This window comes from Tremella mesenterica (genome assembly GCF_000271645.1).
Source record: "Tremella mesenterica DSM 1558 unplaced genomic scaffold TREMEscaffold_1, whole genome shotgun sequence".
NCBI classification, from domain to species: Eukaryota; Fungi; Basidiomycota; class Tremellomycetes; order Tremellales; family Tremellaceae; genus Tremella; species Tremella mesenterica.
Window position 1 is genome coordinate 3,763,769 of NW_006711225.1, and position 20,956 is coordinate 3,784,724.

The 20,956-nt window shown below is 46.3% G+C and overlaps 9 protein-coding genes across 9 annotated transcripts; 6 read left to right on the forward strand and 3 right to left on the reverse strand.

The window, feature by feature from the left end:
- Positions 1–156: 156 nt before the first annotated feature.
- Positions 157–2,086, forward strand: TREMEDRAFT_26438 (uncharacterized protein; the record flags this gene model as incomplete). Its single annotated transcript, XM_007000698.1, has 8 exons — positions 157–231; positions 275–376; positions 426–534; positions 582–674; positions 844–1,090; positions 1,231–1,375; positions 1,576–1,822; positions 1,974–2,086. Coding segments are annotated over 8 exons (1,131 nt in total), but the record flags the coding sequence as incomplete, so codon positions are not given.
- Positions 2,087–2,345: 259 nt separating this feature from the next.
- Positions 2,346–5,174, reverse strand: TREMEDRAFT_42144 (uncharacterized protein; the record flags this gene model as incomplete). The annotated part of the gene is made up of 11 exons (XM_007000935.1): positions 4,931–5,174; positions 4,442–4,622; positions 4,285–4,348; positions 4,170–4,241; positions 3,696–4,046; positions 3,465–3,578; positions 3,177–3,381; positions 2,932–3,035; positions 2,817–2,880; positions 2,709–2,777; positions 2,346–2,567 (listed from the first exon to the last, which is right to left on the reverse strand). The coding sequence occupies exons 1-11, from the start codon at positions 5,090–5,092 to the stop codon at positions 2,346–2,348; spliced, it is 1,608 nt and encodes a 535-aa protein (XP_007000997.1). The 5' UTR covers positions 5,093–5,174.
- A 662-nt stretch (positions 5,175–5,836) lies between these two features.
- Positions 5,837–8,235, reverse strand: TREMEDRAFT_72961 (uncharacterized protein; the record flags this gene model as incomplete). The annotated part of the gene is made up of 2 exons (XM_007002120.1): positions 5,837–6,994; positions 7,048–8,235. The coding sequence occupies 2 exons, from the start codon at positions 8,233–8,235 to the stop codon at positions 5,837–5,839; spliced, it is 2,346 nt and encodes a 781-aa protein (XP_007002182.1).
- Positions 8,236–9,450: 1,215 nt separating this feature from the next.
- On the forward strand, positions 9,451–10,340 carry TREMEDRAFT_37115 (uncharacterized protein). The gene is made up of 6 exons (XM_007000807.1): positions 9,451–9,634; positions 9,679–9,728; positions 9,787–9,902; positions 9,986–10,083; positions 10,134–10,158; positions 10,203–10,340. Exons 1-6 carry the CDS (start codon positions 9,596–9,598, stop codon positions 10,244–10,246), a joined length of 372 nt encoding a protein of 123 aa, XP_007000869.1. The 5' UTR covers positions 9,451–9,595; the 3' UTR covers positions 10,247–10,340.
- A 444-nt stretch (positions 10,341–10,784) lies between these two features.
- On the forward strand, positions 10,785–11,791 carry TREMEDRAFT_59189 (uncharacterized protein; the record flags this gene model as incomplete). Its single annotated transcript, XM_007001489.1, has 4 exons — positions 10,785–10,934; positions 11,068–11,285; positions 11,396–11,486; positions 11,663–11,791. The coding sequence occupies 4 exons, from the start codon at positions 10,785–10,787 to the stop codon at positions 11,789–11,791; spliced, it is 588 nt and encodes a 195-aa protein (XP_007001551.1).
- A 452-nt stretch (positions 11,792–12,243) lies between these two features.
- On the forward strand, positions 12,244–13,493 carry TREMEDRAFT_59190 (uncharacterized protein; the record flags this gene model as incomplete). Its single annotated transcript, XM_007001490.1, has 6 exons — positions 12,244–12,373; positions 12,425–12,548; positions 12,594–12,741; positions 12,789–12,988; positions 13,045–13,114; positions 13,164–13,493. The coding sequence occupies 6 exons, from the start codon at positions 12,244–12,246 to the stop codon at positions 13,491–13,493; spliced, it is 1,002 nt and encodes a 333-aa protein (XP_007001552.1).
- Positions 13,494–13,572: 79 nt separating this feature from the next.
- TREMEDRAFT_59191 (uncharacterized protein) lies at positions 13,573–15,864 on the reverse strand (the record flags this gene model as incomplete). The annotated part of the gene is made up of 7 exons (XM_007001491.1): positions 13,573–13,629; positions 13,678–13,975; positions 13,997–14,404; positions 14,452–14,965; positions 15,009–15,132; positions 15,176–15,517; positions 15,772–15,864. The coding sequence occupies 7 exons, from the start codon at positions 15,862–15,864 to the stop codon at positions 13,573–13,575; spliced, it is 1,836 nt and encodes a 611-aa protein (XP_007001553.1).
- Positions 15,865–16,621: 757 nt separating this feature from the next.
- On the forward strand, positions 16,622–18,549 carry TREMEDRAFT_25510 (uncharacterized protein; the record flags this gene model as incomplete). Its single annotated transcript, XM_007000573.1, has 9 exons — positions 16,622–16,836; positions 16,930–17,005; positions 17,049–17,119; positions 17,163–17,272; positions 17,319–17,698; positions 17,745–17,960; positions 18,010–18,118; positions 18,166–18,365; positions 18,415–18,549. Coding segments are annotated over 9 exons (1,512 nt in total), but the record flags the coding sequence as incomplete, so codon positions are not given.
- A 456-nt stretch (positions 18,550–19,005) lies between these two features.
- Positions 19,006–19,950, forward strand: TREMEDRAFT_67181 (uncharacterized protein; the record flags this gene model as incomplete). The annotated part of the gene is made up of 6 exons (XM_007001868.1): positions 19,006–19,018; positions 19,179–19,276; positions 19,502–19,565; positions 19,649–19,725; positions 19,777–19,827; positions 19,870–19,950. 6 exons carry the CDS (start codon positions 19,006–19,008, stop codon positions 19,948–19,950), a joined length of 384 nt encoding a protein of 127 aa, XP_007001930.1.
- Positions 19,951–20,956: the final 1,006 nt, after the last annotated feature.

Here is a 20,956-nt window from a genome sequence, read left to right on the forward strand (position 1 = left end):
GACTCCCAGCTGCCGGTCCTCCACGCAGAGTAACACAAGCAGTCGGATTCACTAGAAGGAAAGCCAGAGATCCCTCTCAGTCTAATTCAGGAAGTGGTACATCTAATTCATCCAGAAATCAAGTCAATCTACTACTTCTTCTAATGAATAGATACTGACGATCAGGTTGTTTTACGTTATAAGGATGCATATAGAGAACCTGATTTATCCGATTTACCAGTCTTATATCCTGTATGTCCACAAATCCATCCTTCATGGTGAGGCTGATAAGTAGGAGACGGTGACTTCTAGTAACGTGGGGAAGGTGGTTACTTTACATCAAAGAACATTTCAAAACTTGAAGGAAATTGGTCTTCCCAAACGGATCTTGAAAGAGGTATGTCAAGGTTGGTTTTGATGTTGAATCTCTTTAGGTAACGATGTAGTTATCTGAAAGTGGAGGACCGGCATGGGTTATAAGACAAGCTACTTTGGATTTGAAGACAAGGATGGAAATTGCCTCTTCTTCTAAGAAAGTTTCACCTCTTTTGCTTGGTGAGTGAAGTTGCTCGAGTTTTGAGACGGCAGAGTTGATGATGTAGCTGGGGATAAAGGAAGTGGAAAGACTTTCTTACATCTACATGCTACAGCATATGCTTTAGAATCTGATTGGATTGTGTTGTCCATTCCTCGAGGTGTGTGATTATTCCTCATGTCTCCTCAAGACTCGTATTTCTTCCAATCGTCATTCAGAACACATCTGACAATCAATCACACGTATCGTCTTTGTCGTCGTGTCCCACATGACGGTAGTTAGCGGGTGGAGATTTGAGATGTTGGTACTAGTCAGATATTGACATATAGCAAGCGAATGGGTATCTTCCATCCACGCATATGAATATCATTCCCCCACTAAAATCTTCCGCCAACCGACACTTGCGGCCGATCTGTTGAATAGACTACTACAAACAAGCGAACATCGTCTTGCCAGAATACCTACTGGACAAGAAACTCAAAATCTTGCTGAATTGGCTAAATCGGGCACTGGAATTCGGGCTGATTCATCGGCGGTATTGGAGGAAGTCATCGATATACTCGCCGACCAAACACAGTACGTAACTTCCCTACTTCCCTTCTACCCAAGTGCTCTCGACCATAACCAACTTTATCTCTCATTAAGGCGTGAGACCAATGACGGAGAGAACGTGGGGACATTAAGAGAAGGTAGATGTACATCCAGCTGACCCCAAGATTCCCCGTGTTATTCGCTATCGACGAAGCGCAGGTATTATTCGGTCACTCGACATATCGCAATCCGAGATATGAGATCTTACAAGCGTATAATCTTTCCATACCTTTATTAGCACTTGATTTTCTCACTGGCAAAAGAGCTTTTGTAAGTCAGACTCTGACCCGCTCCCTTTCCCCTTTCGCCTTTTCCCTAGTCCCTTCCCATCCAAACCTCATTGTCCACCGCCAAATCACATGAACACTACTTTTACGACTTTCACAACTGCACGTCCACCCCTTAATACTCCCACAGCAAACACTTCATATGAAGCTGCGTTCAAGTTCTGGGGCTTGGCTAACCAGAAGAAACGAGGCCTCACACTCGCCTCCATATCCCGTACGACACCAGATTTCCCTGTCGCACTTCCTCTTTCCGTGGCATTAGACCTCCCCATACCCCCCTCACATGCCGTTACACCCTATACCAAAATAGACCCCATCCATCTAGCCAACGCTTCTGCTGGGATGAACAAGTTGGAAGTTGGTCAAATGAGTGGTAAAGAGGCTGCGGGTCTGTTCACTTTGTTCGCTAGAAAAGGCTGGGTGACAAGTTGTGAGTTTTGTCATCTCTCCTTTGCTTTCCATCAATCGTTATGATTGTGGATGGGAGGTGCCCACCAAACAAAACCAGAGGTCGTTGAGGCGTACAACCCTATATGTCTATCGGGATGTACTCATGAGTTCGACTGCCGACTGACCAACAGCCGATGAACTATTCACCAGTTGTCTCATGGCTTCTTCTGGTAACGCAGGTGAATTCGTACGTGGATTACGAAACACTCTTCAAGCTTTCAGACAACCTCAACGTCACATATGATCATGCATACATATCATATCCTCTTTGACACTTGTGATTTATCTCATGTTATTCACCGCATCCGCAATCCAAACTCGAATTCCATGACTTCACATATTCATAGTACCATACGAATCACTTGATCAAACCCTTACAACCCGCAACATGCAACATGCAACATGTCCCAACAATCGTCACGTAGTTCAACATACATTCCGACCATCTGCACCCCTTCTTTTTTACACACAAATATCAGAGAAAACTCATAACACGCGGATCACTAATATTTCGCCCTTCCACCCACCGTACCTACACCTTCGAGATGATGCATCAAGTCACTGGTCAAAAAGTCGCTGGGCCACTTGGCCGTCACTTGACTCAAGAGATAGTCTGAAGCGATCTTCACGTGTTTTGCGTCAATGCCTGGTAGAGAGGCCACCTTGGCGGATTCTTCTTCAAAGATCGATTTCAAATTAGAAGGGGAGATTGTTTTCCCCGAATCCTATTGATCAGATCACGTTTTTGGTATTTACTACAACTTTAGACTACTTCCCCTCCAAACTGTGTGTTTATGGATGACATAGGACAGGTCGGTATAGGTTAAGCAGTGAGGCAAGGGGAAGTAAAATGAAGATAGACTGACGGTCTTTAAACCATAGTTACACCATTGCCATAATTGAACCCTTGCGATTTCAGCCGTAGCAGCGTCTTCCTATATCGTCAACACACATTACCAATTGTCTAGACATACCATGAGGTTGTTGATTGGCACGCAACCGTTCCCTGATATCCAGGCGGAGCAATATGACAACGCTCTGTATCGGTCAGCCAGCATCACTGATTAGGCCTGCTGGAGCGGAACTCACGCAGAGATGTTGCTCCGCACTCCGTGGTCAGTGATCTTGCCCGGAACCTTGGGATCGGCAATTTGTTTATCAGTAACGATGACATCTTCTCGACGGATGTGGTACTGCAGATGAGCTTTTCTGAGGACAAGCCACTCCTGCTCCAAGTTTCTACCCAAGCGCTTGATTTTGAGATTGTAGTCTGTAGGCATGGGCAAGCACCAAAAGGGGACTAGTCTAGATTGTAGAAGGATCATACTGCCCACCTGGTTTGGCCCATGCATATGCTCGTCAAAGACCGACATGGCTAGAGGTATCAAAGCCGGATGAGCCACCCAAGTCCCATCATGACCCGCCTTGACCTCTCGAAGCTTGTCCGCACGCACTTTAGCCATGGCCGCATCGTTGGCAGCCGGATTGTTCTTGATGGGGATCAAAGCTGACATGCCTCCCATAGCTGCCACTTTGCGTCTGACTCATAAGCGTCTCGTCTGTATGTGCATCTGGTAAAAGTATGATAGGCGAGAGTCAAATATGTGGCAGACAACACTCACTTGTGACAGGTCTGGATGAGAAGCCGGACATAGGCATCCATGAATGGGACTGTCATATTGACATCATCTCGATCTGGCATGATGCAATTCTTGTGTGCGCGTTGTTTCTTAATGCTACATGTCAGCGTGTATCTTTCTACTGCACCACCTCATATGTCATCCGAAAAAGGTAGGCTACCAATAGTGAGGAATACCCAATTAACTAGGTCCGAGGAAGGGGATCACACTCACAAACTGAAGATGTAATCCCATCGCCCACAATTCAGTCCCGAAGAATGTTCCTTCAATTCATACAAGATCTCCTCCATTTGGAAAGCGGCAGGAAGGGTCTCGATCAAAACCGTTGCCCTGGTGCAGCCTTGAGGTAAACCAAGCTTGCTAGTGGACAAAGAGATGACATCGTTCCACAATCTCGCCTCGAGGTGATGTTCCATCTTGGGTAGGTAAAAGTAAGGTCCACGACCACGCTTGACGAGCTCGGCTGCGTTGTGGAAGAAGTAAAGCCCGAAGTCGAATAATGATCCCGAGATGGGTTGACCGTCGATCAGAAGACGTGGTTCGTCGAGATGCCAACCGCGGGGTCTATCGTGAGTTATGTGACTGTTCTTATAAATTGATATGAGGATCACATCACGTAGCTAGCGATAGATATATATCCACAGAGAGAAGTGTCGTCGACCAGAAAGGATGATAAATCGTACTCACCGAATAAGAAGCACAGCTGGCTTTTCGATAAGCTTGTACTGCTTTCCACCCACTTCAAAGTCGATCTGTCGCCTTGATCGTCAGCTGAGAATCAAGCACCCAACAATCAACTGACCTGATGGCATCGTAAAGGTTCTTCTGACCGCTTAATAGGTTGGACCAAGTAGGAGAAAGTGAGTCTTTGTATTAGTATCTCATCTAGTCACAGTAGAGGGATCAACGAATTGGAGAGACCAGAAAGTATAACGAGACATATGAAAAGTTTGATTCACCTTCAAAATCCGCCATAAAAGTCTTCGCACCCGAGTTCAAAGCATTAATCACCATCTTCCTATCCGTCGGTCCGGTAATTTCCACACGTCGATCTTCCAATCCCGGTGCAGGAGGGGCGCATGACCAACTGGGAGAATCGCGTATCTCTTTGGTTTCAGGAAGGAAAGTGAGTGGTTTTCCCTTATGAGTTAGATGACCTTCATTCATTCAGAAAAGTGCAAATATACTGATCCCTTCTAATGAGCTGAAACTGGATAGAGCAACTTGTGTAGAATTGGAAAGGACCGATTATGTTGTCAGGACGGCGCAACGCGGAACAAAAATTTGAAAATTGAAGAAATGTGAACAAGAGAGTAACTTATACAGGACCTTAGAAGATGAAGTCGAAAGAAGGTACTGGAGAGAAGAAAAGGATAGAGAGCTAAATGGGGAAGAAATGATCATAGAGGTGGTGAGAAGAGAAAGAAATGGAGCAAAAGAATACTCACCTTGTCTAATTCCTCTTGAACTTTCTTCCTAGCTTCTAACAATTCTTTTCGACGTTTATCAAACGTCCTATGTAATATACACAAAAAATCCACTGCTTGAGGGGATAATATGAACTCTGTACCCTCTGGAGGTGAAAGTGTAAAGTGTGTTCCTCCTGACATGACGGTGATGTCCTAGACGAGTTTACTTTGTACAGAACCACGTATTGAGCTTTGAAGAAGAGGGAAAAGCTGGACAATCTCGTTACACCTACTGATGAAAAGACTGGGGGAAGAAGGTGAGTATAGCTGTATAAGTAGACAGTGGTCGAGGTGTGAGATGGGGAGATGGGGGAACTGAAAGTGCCGTCGCGGAGCGCCGGATTGGAAACAAGCGGGGGTGAGATGTCGGTTATTTCATTAACCGGTCAAGTAGCCTGAGTGGAGGTTTCATCGGTCCTATCGGCTCTGAAATCTCACTCTTCCTACACTCAACAAAGTGTGCGACTCATACGCTTACAAACCCTATCAATGCACTCGATAGAAAGGACTATGAGGTCAGAAAGGGTCATATTTATGTGCAATTGTTTTGGAAGATGACAAATTGAAATGGAGAGAAGACGATTCAACCCATGCATGGAACAAATGCATTGTGATGCGTGTGTTATTTTTGCTTTATTGAATCTCTCATGACACCGAAGTAATCAATGTCCTTTTTTTAAGTGTGTGACATTATTTCGTTTCTCCTCAACTTCCCTGATCATCCTCTGTCTACATCCGAGTGTTTCTCTCCACTCACGGATCAAGATACAATGGGACATATGATTATTCTTCCTAGTGACTTGTTTCACCGATGGACTGAAAAGCTAATGGGCGAATTGACTGTTATCTCGAAGAGTTTGGTGGTAGAATGAAACGACCGGCAATTCATATCCCGACCTGAATCCCATTTCTTGGTCCTTCTCCACTGGTCACTCTATTCCTGTTCAGAGCTGCTTCGCTCAATCTAGCAATTTCCGCCACCTGTGCTGGCGTATGAGCCAAAGAAGCGAACATTGGTTCAAATTCCTCCTCCCCTTCTTCGCCGTTCTCCCCACCGATCTTCGATTGTTTACCATCGGGATTGACCTCCACATGCAACGGTCCCAATATATCAGGCAAGGATGGAGGTTCGGTCATTGACGTATTGGAAGAAGGATTGTCCACATCGAGGGAATCCATAGATCCTTCTGAACCGTTATCCCCCACAAGAGCGTACACGTTTCCCTTTGCCGAAGAAATGACCTTGATACCGTCGAAATGGGATCCATTGGACTCGGGATGCAAGACCGGACTGGAACTTTGATCCTTCGATGGACTGGAGGTGCAGGACTTTTGTGAAGGAGGATTTCCAAAAGTTGGACCGGTGAACGTTCTGTCGGGTTTAATGCTGATAGTGCCCATTCCCAGTCCTTCGACTTTGTGAGATGGATCATGTTCATGTTCAAGTATGGGCTCAGGTCTTGAGTCTCCACTGTCCGAACCCTCTTTCAAGGCTTTCTTCTTCAACACCGAACTCTCTATGCTGAGTCTTCGCAAGTCCGCTGGGGATAAGCCGTTGGGATTTGGAACTCCAAGACCTAGTTCGGGAGGATATGGGGTGTGTAATCCATTGGGAGAAGGAGAGGGTATCATCCCTGACCCTGAATGATTGCCTTGACCAGGAGTGAGTGGACCGGCAAGAGAGATCTCCTCGTTACCCATGGACGATTGACGGTATGGTGAAGGAGAATGAGGATGAGGATGATGAGAGCTGGCTTGGAAATGAGGGTGTAACATAGGACTTGGATACATTCCTGGTGAGGGGTACGGTAGATACATGGGGGAATTGCGACCTGGAGGACCTGGTGAGCCTGTGAATTGGGTGTTATATGGTGAACCAAGAGACAATGTTGGGTGTAATAAATGTGGGGGTACGTTCATAGGCACTGAAGGTGTAGGAGGGGGGATTGCTCGACCTGCGTCTCTGACGAGATTTTCCAGAGCGCTGAGTCGAACGATGGCGGCAGAGTACATTTGACTCATTTGAGTGATTCGGTTGCTCATCTGAGAATATCAGCTTGTGCACAAGAAAGGAAATCCCGAAGCGTGCGGCTCACCTCTGCCTCTCGCCGTCGACTCTCAGTATCAGCCTTGCTTTGCGATCTCTTCGCTCGGTCCAGCTCATACCGCAATCGCTCTTCTGTGGCTCTAGCACGTTGCGCCGCGTCACTCGCTTTCGCTTCCGTTGCCTTTGCTAGTCCGATCTCGGCTCGAAGACCATCGATGGTCTTATCTCTCTCATCCAACAAAGAATCAATTTCCAGATCCCCAGTCCTGGCCAAGCTCGCCGTTCTCGACTGCTTGCGAGGTGAACCCATTTTCGAAGGTGTTGAGGCTCCTGGAACGAGTAAGGCTGGTATGCTGGTTGAAGGTGGACGGGATATGGGTTCCGGTGTGACAGACGTCGTGGAAGCCACCTTGGATTTTCGTTTCTTCTTTTTTGCTGGGGATATGACAGACGGCGGTAGATATCCTTCTTCAGGCATGATGGACCACCCATCAGTCACAGAGTTGGTATTCACACCTGAACGAGTCGATCCTGCCATGGAAGCGCTATCGTCGAACGACATGCCATCGGACGAATCGAACGTGTTGATTCGGGATGGGCCGGCCACTGGAGAATCAGGCAGAGGTATTTCCCAAGGATCGGGTGTGGTGGGCGGAGTGGAGTTTGAGGGGAGGAGAGGACGCCGTATCTTTTCATCGGTGGGCGCGCGTAAATGGATCGCGGGCGCCGATGTTGCCACGACTGTCAAAGCGGCGGAAGTCTTCGGTAGACCTAGTTTGGCAGGTTTTGGAGGTGATTTGGCGATGGGAGGTCGAACGGGTGAAAGTTCCATCGGGCTTGGACTATGAGCAGTAGAGGTGTCCCCACCCGCTCCTCTGAGTAATGAGGTTTTCCGTCGTTTGCTTGATTCCTTCTTCTTCTCTCTACCTCTCTCCTTGGCTCTAGGGATCTCGATGGGTTTTTCCTCTTTGTGCTCCTCCATTAACATGAGCTCGCGTTCACGAATACGACGGACGTGCTCCCTTCGTTCATGCTTCCAATGAGCCAATGGCTGTTGTATAACGAACCAGACGACGCCGACGAGGAGTACGGTTGTGCATACTAGTAGTTGTCCGCGCCAAGAAGCGATGAAGGTGATCGTACCGGTAGTCACTAAAGGGTGATGAGGCGGTGAAGAGGTGGGGAGACGTCGAGGACGAGGTGTCTCGCGTAAAAAGTTGGATTCCGGGGAAGACATGACGGGGCGAGCAAGGGACTATTCAAGTTGGCATTGATGTTTGATGAGAGTGATCTGACAAGAAAGTCCGGAGGGGTTTCTATGGATGATTAGCACTTGACGACGGGGATGATAGAAAGGCATGAAAGTCTATCTGCTGTCGGATTGAGCTTTGATCGGTCGGTGAACGGGTGACAGATCGAGGGAGACGGCACAGCCACAATCTCTCCTCACTTTTCGGACTCTTGACGATCGTAGAGAGAAGAATAGAAGCGAGGGAGGAGCGTATGTTGACAGCGGAGGATGTGTGAATGTAAGGACGAGCGAAAAGCAAGCAGGGTGAAACGTCAATCGTTGAAGAGGGAATTGAGTGTGAAAGGACCTGTTGTCTTTTGTCACGTCGTCGTCCGGGGCAAAGGGGGTTGAGTAGTATGGGACACTCACCGTGTAATCTATGCAATTCTTCAATACGATTCGATCTACCTTTCAAGTGATCTGACAACTAGGACACGAGGGCTATGGGAAAGCGGGATGAAGGGATGGAAGGAAACAACTCAAACGCCCCTCCGCCTCGATCCCTCCACCTTGCCTTTGTTCCTATTGCTTATTGTCCGATCCTGAGTGAGTCGATTGACTGGAGGACCAATATGTTATATGGGGATAAGTAGATAGGGGCAAGAACGGAAGAAGGGACGATGGTAATGAATGAAGGTGGTATGAGATGTTGAGTGGGGCAGCGTAATATGCCGGCAAGATCTTAAGGTGAAGGACTGTAATGTCGTATGGGTACAACAGACCAACAAGACAACGACAGAAGAGCCCGATCGTCTCAAACTTGATCCCGCATGCCTATACTATTTGACATTGGATGGGAATGAATGACAAGATTTAAGATTTGAAATGAAAATGATTATAGCAGAGCTGAAGAAGTGTATATGTGATTCCAGCTGTCCAATGTTAAAGTCTGTCTATGAAAGGGTAACTTAAGTATTGCACAGGTCAAAGAGCAAGAGCACCCTTCGGCCCTGATCCGACCACGGGGGTCACAACGCATGACGTGGTTATTGTTATCACTCTCCCACGTGGACCCAACTGGGTTGCAAGCGGGGCTCCAGGTCGTGTGAGGGGGGTCAAGCACGTTTGTGACACCTCTTGACCGTACACCAACCAGAGCAGCTGAAAAACTTACTTGAACCCTTATCTCTTTTTCACCTGTACCTACCTCTCATCCTGATCCTTCTACTTCTTTTCTGGAACGAGTCATTCGGTGTGAATAAAACGACTCCTGTGTCAAACTCCCTCCTGCCGATCTCCAAAGGAGGTCTAGCCCACCCCAATATCAACCCATATCCTTTCCTTTCCTTGGCGTCACACCATAACCATGTCCACACAACCCCTTCTGCAACGGACAGCTAAAAAGGCGAGCATCTATTCTACTCGTGACCTACCGGCTGATCAAACCAGAGGATCGCTCTACCGGTACGAGTAGAGCCCAAAGTTTTCTTTGCAAATGAGTGAATACGCCTTCTTTTCTTCTCTCATGCAAATCACAAACGTATGACTGACTCACAGACGGACATTCTTATCATGGCTCCACTTTGCGGTCGTCTTGGGTGGTCTGGCGGTGGGTTTGTTGAATTTCGGTGATAAGGTTGGCAAAATATCAGCTGCGATGTATACCATCATCGGTGAGTCAACCTTCCTCTCCCTCTTGGTCGGTTGGAAATCCCCAACGCTCCCGCCCTATCTGAGAATGAAGGTTAATGATCAGCTATGGGAGTCATGATGTACGCTTTGACAATATATCAAATGCGTGCCAGAAGTATACGGCTACGTACTGGGGCGCCATACGATGATCGACTTGGACCTGTCAGTTTTCCCCTTTCACTTAATCGGAAATCGTTCGCTGATCACCCTAGACCGTTCTTTGTGTTTGTCTGCTTGGTGAGTCTTTCTAGGATATAATTGTTAAAGATGCTAATAAAAAGCTGCTATAGTCACAAACTTCATTCTCAAGGCAGTCTACGAGTAGTACACTTGCTACGCCCTGTTTCGTGTGCCTGCTCTTGCAATAGAAGAGGAAGGATCGTCTATGCTTGCTCTGTGAGGAATGTATCTCTTGCTGATGTCGGGTGAATATTCGAGCTTACAATGACTCACTAGGACGGTACAAGAATATATGTACGTACAGAAGCTCACGATTGACGGTGTTGGGATTGAGTCCTCGTGTGGAACGGATCAATCAACTCTGTCCCGAAACTCACAGCAGGGACCCTCTGGGGACTCGCCTTCACTGTCTTCGACAAATCTTGGAAACTGGCATAACCCAGTAGTCACAATGAGATCGACTTCATCCCTTGGTGTCGGTACTATGTCAGGCCCAAGCCTTGTGGGACGGATCATGATCATGTGTCAATGCTCGAAATTCGGGGTTTGACGAATCTTTCTTTTCATCTGGCGAAACACACGAAATGATGAAAGTTTGTACTCACTCCTCGATCCGACCGAATCTTCTTTCAGAGTCACAACACAACATCCCATGACTTATCCAGCACCTTTCTTTTTACCCAATGGCCTCTCGCAAGAGTCCGTATCCATTGTCCACCATGAAGGGTTGTTCACTTGTCGAAGGGTTGTCCGTCCGACCTCAAGCCTTGAATATGAGATGTACGGACTTGCGGGTACATTTCAGTAGGTGGAGTATAGCCAGATCTATTGAGGTGAGCGTCATCCCGTCTCCTTTCACTTCTCCTTCCGGATGTGTACACGTCGCTCGCCTTTCTGTGAGGTGAACCACGCAGTCTCCAAAGCTACATTCCATCTGTCTTCCATCTTGGCCAAACTAACGAGCAGACGATTCCCGGAGCGCATGAAGAGAATGGGGTCCCCGAGGGGCATCTCCGCGTTCCCACAGCCACCACAACATGTGTACTTGTCAGGACACCTGATCCTGTGGGGAAAATAAAAGAAAGACTACGTATGTTCCATGGGGCCGAAGCCGCCAATGAACCGCCTGGAGCACCGCCTGGAGTGCTTTTCGGCGGGAAGGCCGCCGTACAACGCCAAGAACTGTGCAGATATCAGGATATCCAGTGCCGAGACGAATAATATCATCCTGTGGTAACAGATTAAGAAAACTGTGTTATTGAATAGAGGGAAAAGTGAGACGCATTCATGTTAGCTCACTGGTTGCGTACTATCCGTCCGTAGTCAAACATGGTGAGAGGTTTCCCGCTGTTAATGTCGGGTTGAGGCAAGCAGGTGTGCGTAGGGTGTGTGATGCTCATGCTACATGCCACAAGGTGAAGTGGATCGGAGAGGAAGGACCGTAAAGAACTCGTGATAGGCATGCGAAATCATGTTTTGAGGACGACGTGAAGCGGTACCCCGGTACCAAGGAGACAAAAAGTTGTCTTAAGAAAGACACGAACCAGTTTTATATGAGCAGAAACCTGTATTAAGCATGACAGAAACTAGTACCAAGAGTGAAAAAACCGGTATCAAAAGAGCAAAAACCAGTATTAGGACGTCAAAAACCGGTACTAGGAATGCAGAAACCCGTATTAGCATGACATAAACCGGTACTAAGGGTGCAAAAAGGGGTATTAAGCACGACATAAACCGGTATTAGGAGTGCAGAAACCAGTACTAAGGGTGCAAAAAGTGGTATTAAGCACGACATAAACCGGTACTAGGGAGTCAAAAACCAGTATTAAGGACGACATAAAATAGCACTGGGGAGTCAGAAAATCGTATCAAGGAGAACAAAACCCGGTCAGTTACCGAGAGCGATAGGGTCTACTCTTCCATCCGGTTATCACTTTCACTTATCCGTGCGGGGGGATAGGTGAATGGATAAATACGAGGATAAATGGTCTAACCCCACCATGTGTCTTTTACCCGGGGGTTCAACTTCTCCCTGACAGTCAGCATACTCGGCCGTACCATCTTGCACATCTTCCGTCTCTAATAGATAAATTAAGACTTGCAGTCAAAAATGTGTTCTTTCAATCGAACAAATCCAACAAGATGCCAATCTCTTTTGAAGGATTAGAATATACTCGTTACACTTTCAAGACTTTGAAGACTTATGATACTGGAGGATGTCGTGCGGATGTTTATTTGCCTGACTCTAGCTTACCTGGACCTTATCCAATTGGTGAGTGATCGTCTCTTGATAATTTTTTGGATGACAAGTTGATTTTAATAGCGCTTCACTTTCATGGTGGTGGTTTCACCTTTGGTGATACTGCCGTTCTACAAGAAGGTCATCAGAAATATCTCCTTGATAGAGGTTTCGCTGTTGTATCTGCTGAATATCGTATGAGTCCTCAGTGAGTATCTTGACATCTTCGAGACTATCACGCTGAGTGGAATAGTGCCGACTTTGCCGCTCAACGTGAAGATTGGGTCGACGCTTACGCTTGGGTCGTAAATGATTTGGGCAAGATTACCGGGGGTAAAGTTGATGGCTCTCGAGTTTTCGTATTTGGTGCTAGTGCAGGTGGAACCGCTACTTTGTTTCTCGTGAGTTGCATTCTCAAACATCATTGCTACTTGGTTGATAATGATAGGGAGTAGATATTCCAGGTGCCGGTCTACCTCCTCCTAAAGCACTTTACCCTTGTTATCCTTTGACCAACTGGGATTTACTCACAAACGGTTCGGAGCCTTACTCGAACTATGAAGAACATCTCAAGTCGAGACCGGCGGATGTTCAAGAAGCTATCAGACGACTTATTGCTGGTCCCGGTACTACCGGTTATGATATTGGGTTGGTTTGTTTCTTCAAATCATTACTTGACACATAGGAAAAGATGCTGATTTTAGTACTTTGAAAAGTCCTTGGACTCCTAATCCGGAGATCAAAGATACCCCACGTATGACTTGGTTTACTTTTGTAAGTTTCTCAACTTATCACACATGAGTACATGAATTAATTACGCTAGGTTCGTGAAACGGGAATGTTCCCTTCTGCCATTCTTGGTGAAGATGTACCTCCGTCATCTCGTCATGTTCTCCTACCGTTGATTCCTTCGAATTACCCTCCGACCATCATCTTAAACCCTACGGCTGATACTACCTTGAGTCCAAAGAACTCGACTGATCTTTACGATCGACTTCAAAAATTGGGCGTAGAAAGTAAATTGGTCACTGTGCAAGGTATGGAGCATGGAGAAGTTGAACTCATTTCGGAAGAAGGACGTGCGGAATGGGAAATTCGTTTCCGTGAAATTTTCGCTCCTGCTTTGGATTGGTGTATTGCCAAATGTCAGTAGTTGTTATACATTTAAACTGTACATGACTTTTATACACCGAGTGTGATTTTAGGCAAATACAACATGATGCAGATGTTTATTAACATAATCTAGCTAAGGCTTTAACAAGCTGAGTCGTATAAGACCCAGAACCATTCTATGTCATTAACAGAGATTAAATGATGATGAAGGGAAATATACTCACAAGATGTAGGAAGAGGCTCAAACATTTCGTAACATATGGGACTAATTCATCTCGGATCGTCTTACCATGAGATGAGCCCGGATGACGACCGTATTGTTCCACTACTTCTACCGCCGTCATGGTGATTGAATGTAAACGGAAAGAGAAGTCTAACGCCGGGTCAGTCTCTGCGTTGAGACCGGATTCACGGAAATCCCAAATCGCTTTAAGATTGTCGTGAACGAAGGAGACGCGTAGTTCAGGATGTACATTATGGAGAGAAACCATCCCGTGAGTCTTGCAAATAGTCCAAACGATGCTGAATATCAGCTATACCTACCTGTCAATCCAGATTACCCACTCTCTAAGCCAAGCAAGATTGATGACTACATTCGAGGTTTCTCCCACCGCACCACCAGGTCGAGAATCGAACATTGTCAATCTACCAGAGATGGCTTCGTCGAAAAGATGTCCGAGTTGTCTTTGAAGATGAATAATCTGCTCGATAGTCCACATGTTGCATCCTCGTAATGCCGCCCCACAACGTTTTTGCCAACAATAAACCACCTTCTCATCCATGAGATTGAGCATTTCAATGTGGAATTTTGGGAAACGGGATAATGTTGAAGGGTCCAATCTTGCTCTGAAAGCTTGTGTATGCTCCCATGGTCTACCTGCGTAACGTAAAACTTGAGATTGGTTTCCTATACGAGGTTGAAGAAATGCATGAAATCGTTCAGCATTACAACTGATAATCAACGAAAATCGGTCAACTTCAAATAATTCAAAACTCACAGTGTGTAATACAACTTTAATCTTGTTGACCAATATTGTGGTCGTTCCAATGGAGGATCATCCCATGCATCTAAACCTAGTAATTGTCCACGAGTGAGAGCTTGTTGTAAATGAAGCCAAGCTTGTTGTTCAGTTCCCAGATAAACACATGTCATATAAAGTATATGAGCCGTGGCAACGTCTGCTACAGCTGTGTCTCCATAAGGATCAGCCAAAGCATTGGCCATCTGAGCACTCTTCAAATATGTTTGAGCTATACCTTGAACTTTATCTTTGTTGGCAGCTAGTCGTAATCCGAAAGAAGTTGCCATCGCTCCCATGGCAAGTACCAAAGCTCGAAATTTGATTGATCTATCGTGATCTTGTCTATCAAACGCTGCGAATGTAGCTTGTTCCTCCACGTTTGGAGCGTACCACCATAGGTACGCGAAGAAAACTTGAAGTTTTTGTCGAACCAGTTCATCCACTTCAGGCATTTGAAGATCCTTGATGAGATGATGATCAGATAAATGTTCTATCGGATTAGTGAAAGTCCATCACGAAGAGTTCAAGCTCACCACAAGCGCTATCGACTACGGACTCTACGCCAACTGTATCCGATTGTGGAGCTGGCATCCTCGGATGAGATTCCAAAAAAGCTGTGATATCTTTGGTGAGATCCCCATCTGTTTGTCCTGTAGACTATACGTCAGTGAAGTAGAATTTTATCACATGAAAGACGCACTGGATCATGTGGAGTTGGTGAACCTCTCGGAGTGAATTCCCCAAATGTCCACTCTGGCCATGAAAGAGGAAATCCCATCAAAGAATCCGTGGTCCAATCCACAGATGTCGGAACCTGACTGGGACCGGCATGTGCAGGAATTAATGTTGATGGTTGTGAGCTTATAGACGAAGAAGGACCAGCTGGACTTTGAAGTGAAGTCCATGATGTTTCAACATCAGATTCGGTACAAGTTTGTGGATCGGATGTTTCAACAGGTATAGATCGAGAATGTGGACTGATACTATTATTTTCCAAAACGAGACGAGATACTTTCCGCTTTGGTCCACGACGATGGGTAACCTAGAAATTGTTAGATCTAAATTATTGATGTGATTCGGGAGTATAATTCACACGTTGCCATGTGCAATCTAATCCGCTATCCTTACAACTTTCACAAATAGGTCGTTCCGTTTCATCACGAGTAGTAGTAACTAAACACTGCACTGTAAGAAATTAAATACGTGTAGAAAACTTTGAAAGAACTTACTTTGGTCCTTCGAAGGTTGCACTTTTGGACTGTGAGCCAAGTTCAATGTCATCACGTGGAAGCTTACCTGATCACAAGCTTTCAAAGATCTGACAGGACCTCTGGTCCGACTCGGACTACTTGACGCCTTACCACTTTTCCTCTCGGGAGAGCTTGACATTGGAAATGGGCCGGGAGGTTAAACTCAACAACCAGAATAATGACTCTATCTCTTTGAATACCTCACTCTTTACCTTCTCTCCCTCTGGGTGGAGTTCGGAACCTGACGGAATTAGTGAAAGCTGATGATAGTGGCGACTATACTATTGCTTTCCCTCCCTCTTGACTTGAGAGAGAGGGAATGCCCGACGGTCGGGACATCCATCAGATCATCAGCCAGCCATCGCATAGAGTTGCCGGGCTAAGATGATGTGCCTGTCGCCGTCCCGGAGCCCCCAAACGCGAACTACGTGGTCTCTTCTCTCTTTTTTCCTACAGTAATTTGCAACGGAAAACCTCAACTTTGATGGTGACATCCTCCGCTTCTTGCGGATCTCAGCGGTTTTCCCCACACAGGGCGCGCGGGGCTCTCTTCGGCCAGCCCCGTGCGTCTAACCTCCTCAATTATCCAGGTATTTATCCAATTAACCCCCCCGGTGCGGGGACAGCGGGGCGCCTGGCCCAACCTCGCTCTGTTTTTTCATCGTCTTGTATTGTCAAAGATCCCTTCCCTTCAACCTATATATGATGGTCTGGCGACTCACCAAAGCCGATCCTCAACTCACTCAATTCTGGCCCTCACCTTCTGGTCATATCGTGAAAAACAAACATGCCCTCGCCATCGTCCCGAGCCGCTCTAGCAGCACAGCTACCCCATTGGTCGGCATGGAGAAGTGAGTTTGTCTTACCTCGTTCAGTGTGTCCACGACTGATGATTAGACAACACCGCTAGTTCTTGGTGGCGAGACCCGGGTCTCAGACGTTGCATGTTTAACATCTTTTGTCTTTACGGATCAGTGTTTGCTTATGGGTACGATGGTGCTTTGATATCCAGTATACAAGCTCAGCCGTCATGGGTGCTCAAATTCAACAACCCTACTGGGATTACTCTCGGTAACTTATCGTCTTCGTATCTATACCGTGCGTTTCTCATGTCCTATGTTTGTTCTCTAGCTGACGGGTTTAGCACAACTTCCGTGAGTACTTGCTTACTTATGAGTTTTGATCGCACTAACCTTGTCCGTAGATTCCCCTTCTTGGGTTCATTCCTCGCCGATAGGTATGGTCGTAAGCCGGTCATGTTCATTGCCTCCGTCCTTGGAGTGAGTTTTCCTCACCATTGCACGATAGCAACTAAGAGAGTAGATTGTGGGACCTATCATCTCTTGTTTCGGCGATAGCGTTGGTAGTTTCATCGCTGGTCGTATCATCACAGGGTATGTCTTTAACACCATGACGATCTGACTAACATATGCCCAGTATCTCAGCCGCCTTTTATATGACCGTTGCGCCTGCGCTCGTCGCAGAAGTGGCCCATCCTCGTTTCCGTCACTCTGCTCAAGGGAGTTACTACTCGATGTATTTCATCGGTGAGTCGTTTGAATCCCTAATCGTCGAAATCAAGGCTCATGTCAGGTTCATTCGTCTGCGGTTGGGCAGGTTACGGATGCGTCAGTTGGAATAGCAACTGGTCTTGGCGTGTTTTGACTCTCCTTCAATTCCTCGGTTGTTTCCCTCTCCTTATCTCTACTCTCACCACTTGGCAAGTCGAATCTCCTCGTTGGTTGGTCAAGAAAGGTCGTCGAGAACATGCTCTCAAGGCTTTGGCCGATCTGCACGCCAACGGAGATCAGAATGACGAACTCGTGCTCAACGAATTGAACGAAATTGTCGCCGCTGTGGAATTGGAAGAATCCGTCATCCCTGCCGGATTCATGGACTTTTTCAAAACTCCCGGAAATAGAAAACGTTTGGCTAGTGTTGTATGGTTCGCTTGGGCTCTTTCGATGAGTGGAGTGAGTCCTTATTATTCGTACTAGTCATCGTTATTGACTCGTTCAGAACAATCTGCTAGCTTATTACACCCCGGTCATCCTCGTCAGTATCGGTTTCACTAGCAGTCTCAAGATTCAAGCTATTCTCGCTGGTAATTCAGCCTGGGGTCTACTATGTGCTTTGACCGGTGCACAACTGTTGGAGAGACTGGGTAGACGAACACTACTACTCTGGGGATCCGTAGCGACGATTGTCAGTTTTGCCATCTTCACAGGTACGACCGTGAGTCTTCTTTGTTCTACCAGGCGATGCGAAGGCTTATATCTTTCAGGCTGGTTTCGTCGTTAGCGGTAATTTAGGTGCTGCCAATGGAGCTCTAGCTTTCTTATTCATTTTCGCCGGTTGTTTCATCATCTGGGGTTTTCCTCTTCCTTACACTTGTGAGTGCAATTGAACAAAGATGTGATGATAATTGATTGACATACAGATGTTCCGGAAATCTTACCTTATCAACTTCGTGTCAAAGGAATGGCAATTTATGGTATCACGACCAACGCCGGGGCTTTGTATAACTCTCTAGTCAACCCTGTTGCACTCGAAGCTATCGGTTGGAGGTACTATTGCATGTTTGCTGGCTTGCTCGTCATACAAACCGTCATTGCCTACTTTTTGATCATGGAGACGAAGGTAAGCACATATCACTTCATTTGGAATATTTATAGCTGATTCATTTCAGGGTCTCACCCTCGAAGACATTGCTGTTTTGTTCGATGGAGCGGACGCTCATATCGCTCCTGCTCTTCAGGACAAATCTTCCGTACACGGGGAAGAGAAATTGGAGGAGGCGAGGTACGAAGCTGAGCACGTTTAAGGGAGAAAGTTTTCTTTTGGGAATCCTGAAATACTGTAGATACTATAGTAAGGTATGAGAATACAGTGGAATATCTCGTAGTCTAGTGAGGAATTAAGGCAGGTCGGAATGATCAAATGGTGTCGAGATAAGAAAGATGTTATTATGCAACATGGGTTTTTGGTTGTCACTCTGTCCGTGATCCAAAACTCGCCCATTCCATCACTAACCTACTATTTCAGAAGATACGAGTCAGTCTTACTCACTTGCATCACATTGCTACCATAATTCCGCCCAAGGAATGGGTGGAAAGATCAGCGAGAGAAGAGAAATGCCACAAAGGAAGATATGTATGAGATAGGTGCCACCTTCGTCATTTCCTTCTTCCCATTCCACCTGTCACAACTTTGAACCCCGTTTCTTCATCATTCCACATATATATCAACATCTCATCAGTTCATTTCTCGACTAATCAACATGTCTTGGCAAGGTATGTTGTTCACTCGATACTATTGATGTCGTCGGTAGAAAACATGCGTCATAATCCCCATTCAAACTCGTACCATCTCACCTCATCTGTCCTTGCGACTCGAATTCCTTTTTCTTACCCTAACGACTGGAGTTTAACGGTACGTATCGCTGACGAATAGCATACGTCGACGATCAACTACTAGCCACTGGGAAAGTCACCAAAGCTGCTATTTTGGGTAAGCAAGGTGGGATATGGGCCTCGAGCGCGGGATACAATGTAAGTTTGGTTTCTTGACTCTTCAATCGAATTCGATAATTATCTTATTTCTTTGGTTATCGTACCCGTACTTATCTCTGTCCATCTATCCGTCTCATCAAACTTCTTGCATATCCATCTATTGGGGTGGTGTAATGAAATGAAACTAGTCACTAGTTCTGGAAAGAATCGCTATGGTGTTGAATTTACAACAAATTCATGGATGGAACCATGACTGACCTACAGCTCTCGGGGAAAGAACAAGACGTAATTGTCAAAACTGCATTTACCGCTCCTGATGAAGTCCGAGGTAAGCCCCATCACCTTCGTATCTTCACTCAACCAATCATTTGGACATTCAAGCGGTGTAGAGTCATTCCCGCTGACAAATAGGAAACGGCCTCATTCTCTCCGGGTTCAAATTCATGGTAGTTCGAGCTGATACAGATGAGGTCATTGGTAGGAAAGGCGTATGTCAATTCTGAAAGAACGTATGCTATCATGGAGATGCTGACGAAAAGGAACGAGGCGTTTTTGTCATCCCTACAAAACAGGCTATCCTCGTTGCCGAGGTATGTCAAGTGTCTTGTGAAAAGCATTGGCTGATGATTCAGTACGACGCACCGATCCAAGCGGGAGATGCAAATGTTGTCGTTGCCAAATTAGCCGACTATTTGAAAAGTGTTGGTTATTAGATTATTGTCCACAGTTGATGATGCACGTTTTACCTCATGAATTCATGTAGAAATTTGGTATCTACTGAATTGCTATCATCACGTCCGATTATGTTAATCATGTCTATTTGCATCACATGAATGTACTTTTCTTCATAAGGTTCGCAATCAAGTATCAGCAAGAGGAGCTCTGGTTACCATGAACCTGAATCTCACTTTTGCAGAGCTAATCTCGTGAGCACTTCAACAGACACTAATTCCTGTTGCCCATACACAACCCCCAAATCGAGATTACTCCCCCGAGCTTCTCCATCCGTAGGGAAATACCTGACCTTCAACTTAACTCCACGTTTTCTTCCATCCTCCATTTGAGCCTCATCCGAGGTTCTGGAGAACCATGTTTGTCCCATGAGTCCAGAGAGATCAGGGGCATTCCTTCCCGGCTGTCTTTGACCAAGAAACGTGCTTGTTCTTCCACGACCGCCTATACGAGTGTTATTCCTGATGACATTTGAGCCTCTCGAAGAGCCAGCATTGTGGATAGGGAATGTGTATGACCCACTCAGACCTCCTCTGTCTCTCGATGAATTCATCCCAGAAAGCTGACCTCTTGAGTGACTATTGGCACGCACCGGACCGCGTGATGGAGTCTCCGGGAGATTGTGATGTGAGACGTCGTAAAGTTCTCCCGAGTTTAGGGAGTTTCACCCATTGATTGTATGCTGTCCCTAGTCCCAAAGACAGATCGGAGCATGGTTCATCGTTGACGGCGGCTGAGGCGAGTAGGAACGAATCAGCATTTGAACGTGGCGCCCGACTATTCTGTTAGCGTCCCGCTAATTCTCCTCTGGTCACTTTCACCCCAGCCTTCCACTCCCCATCTTTGCTTGTTCACATGACCAGGACGGATATATGTTCCAGCAGTCCACACTCAAACTGCAAGAATATCGAAAATAGAGGATATTAGACAGATGAGATGTGTAATCGCTGAGTCGTGAAGCCTATGAAGAATGACAAGCGAAAACAC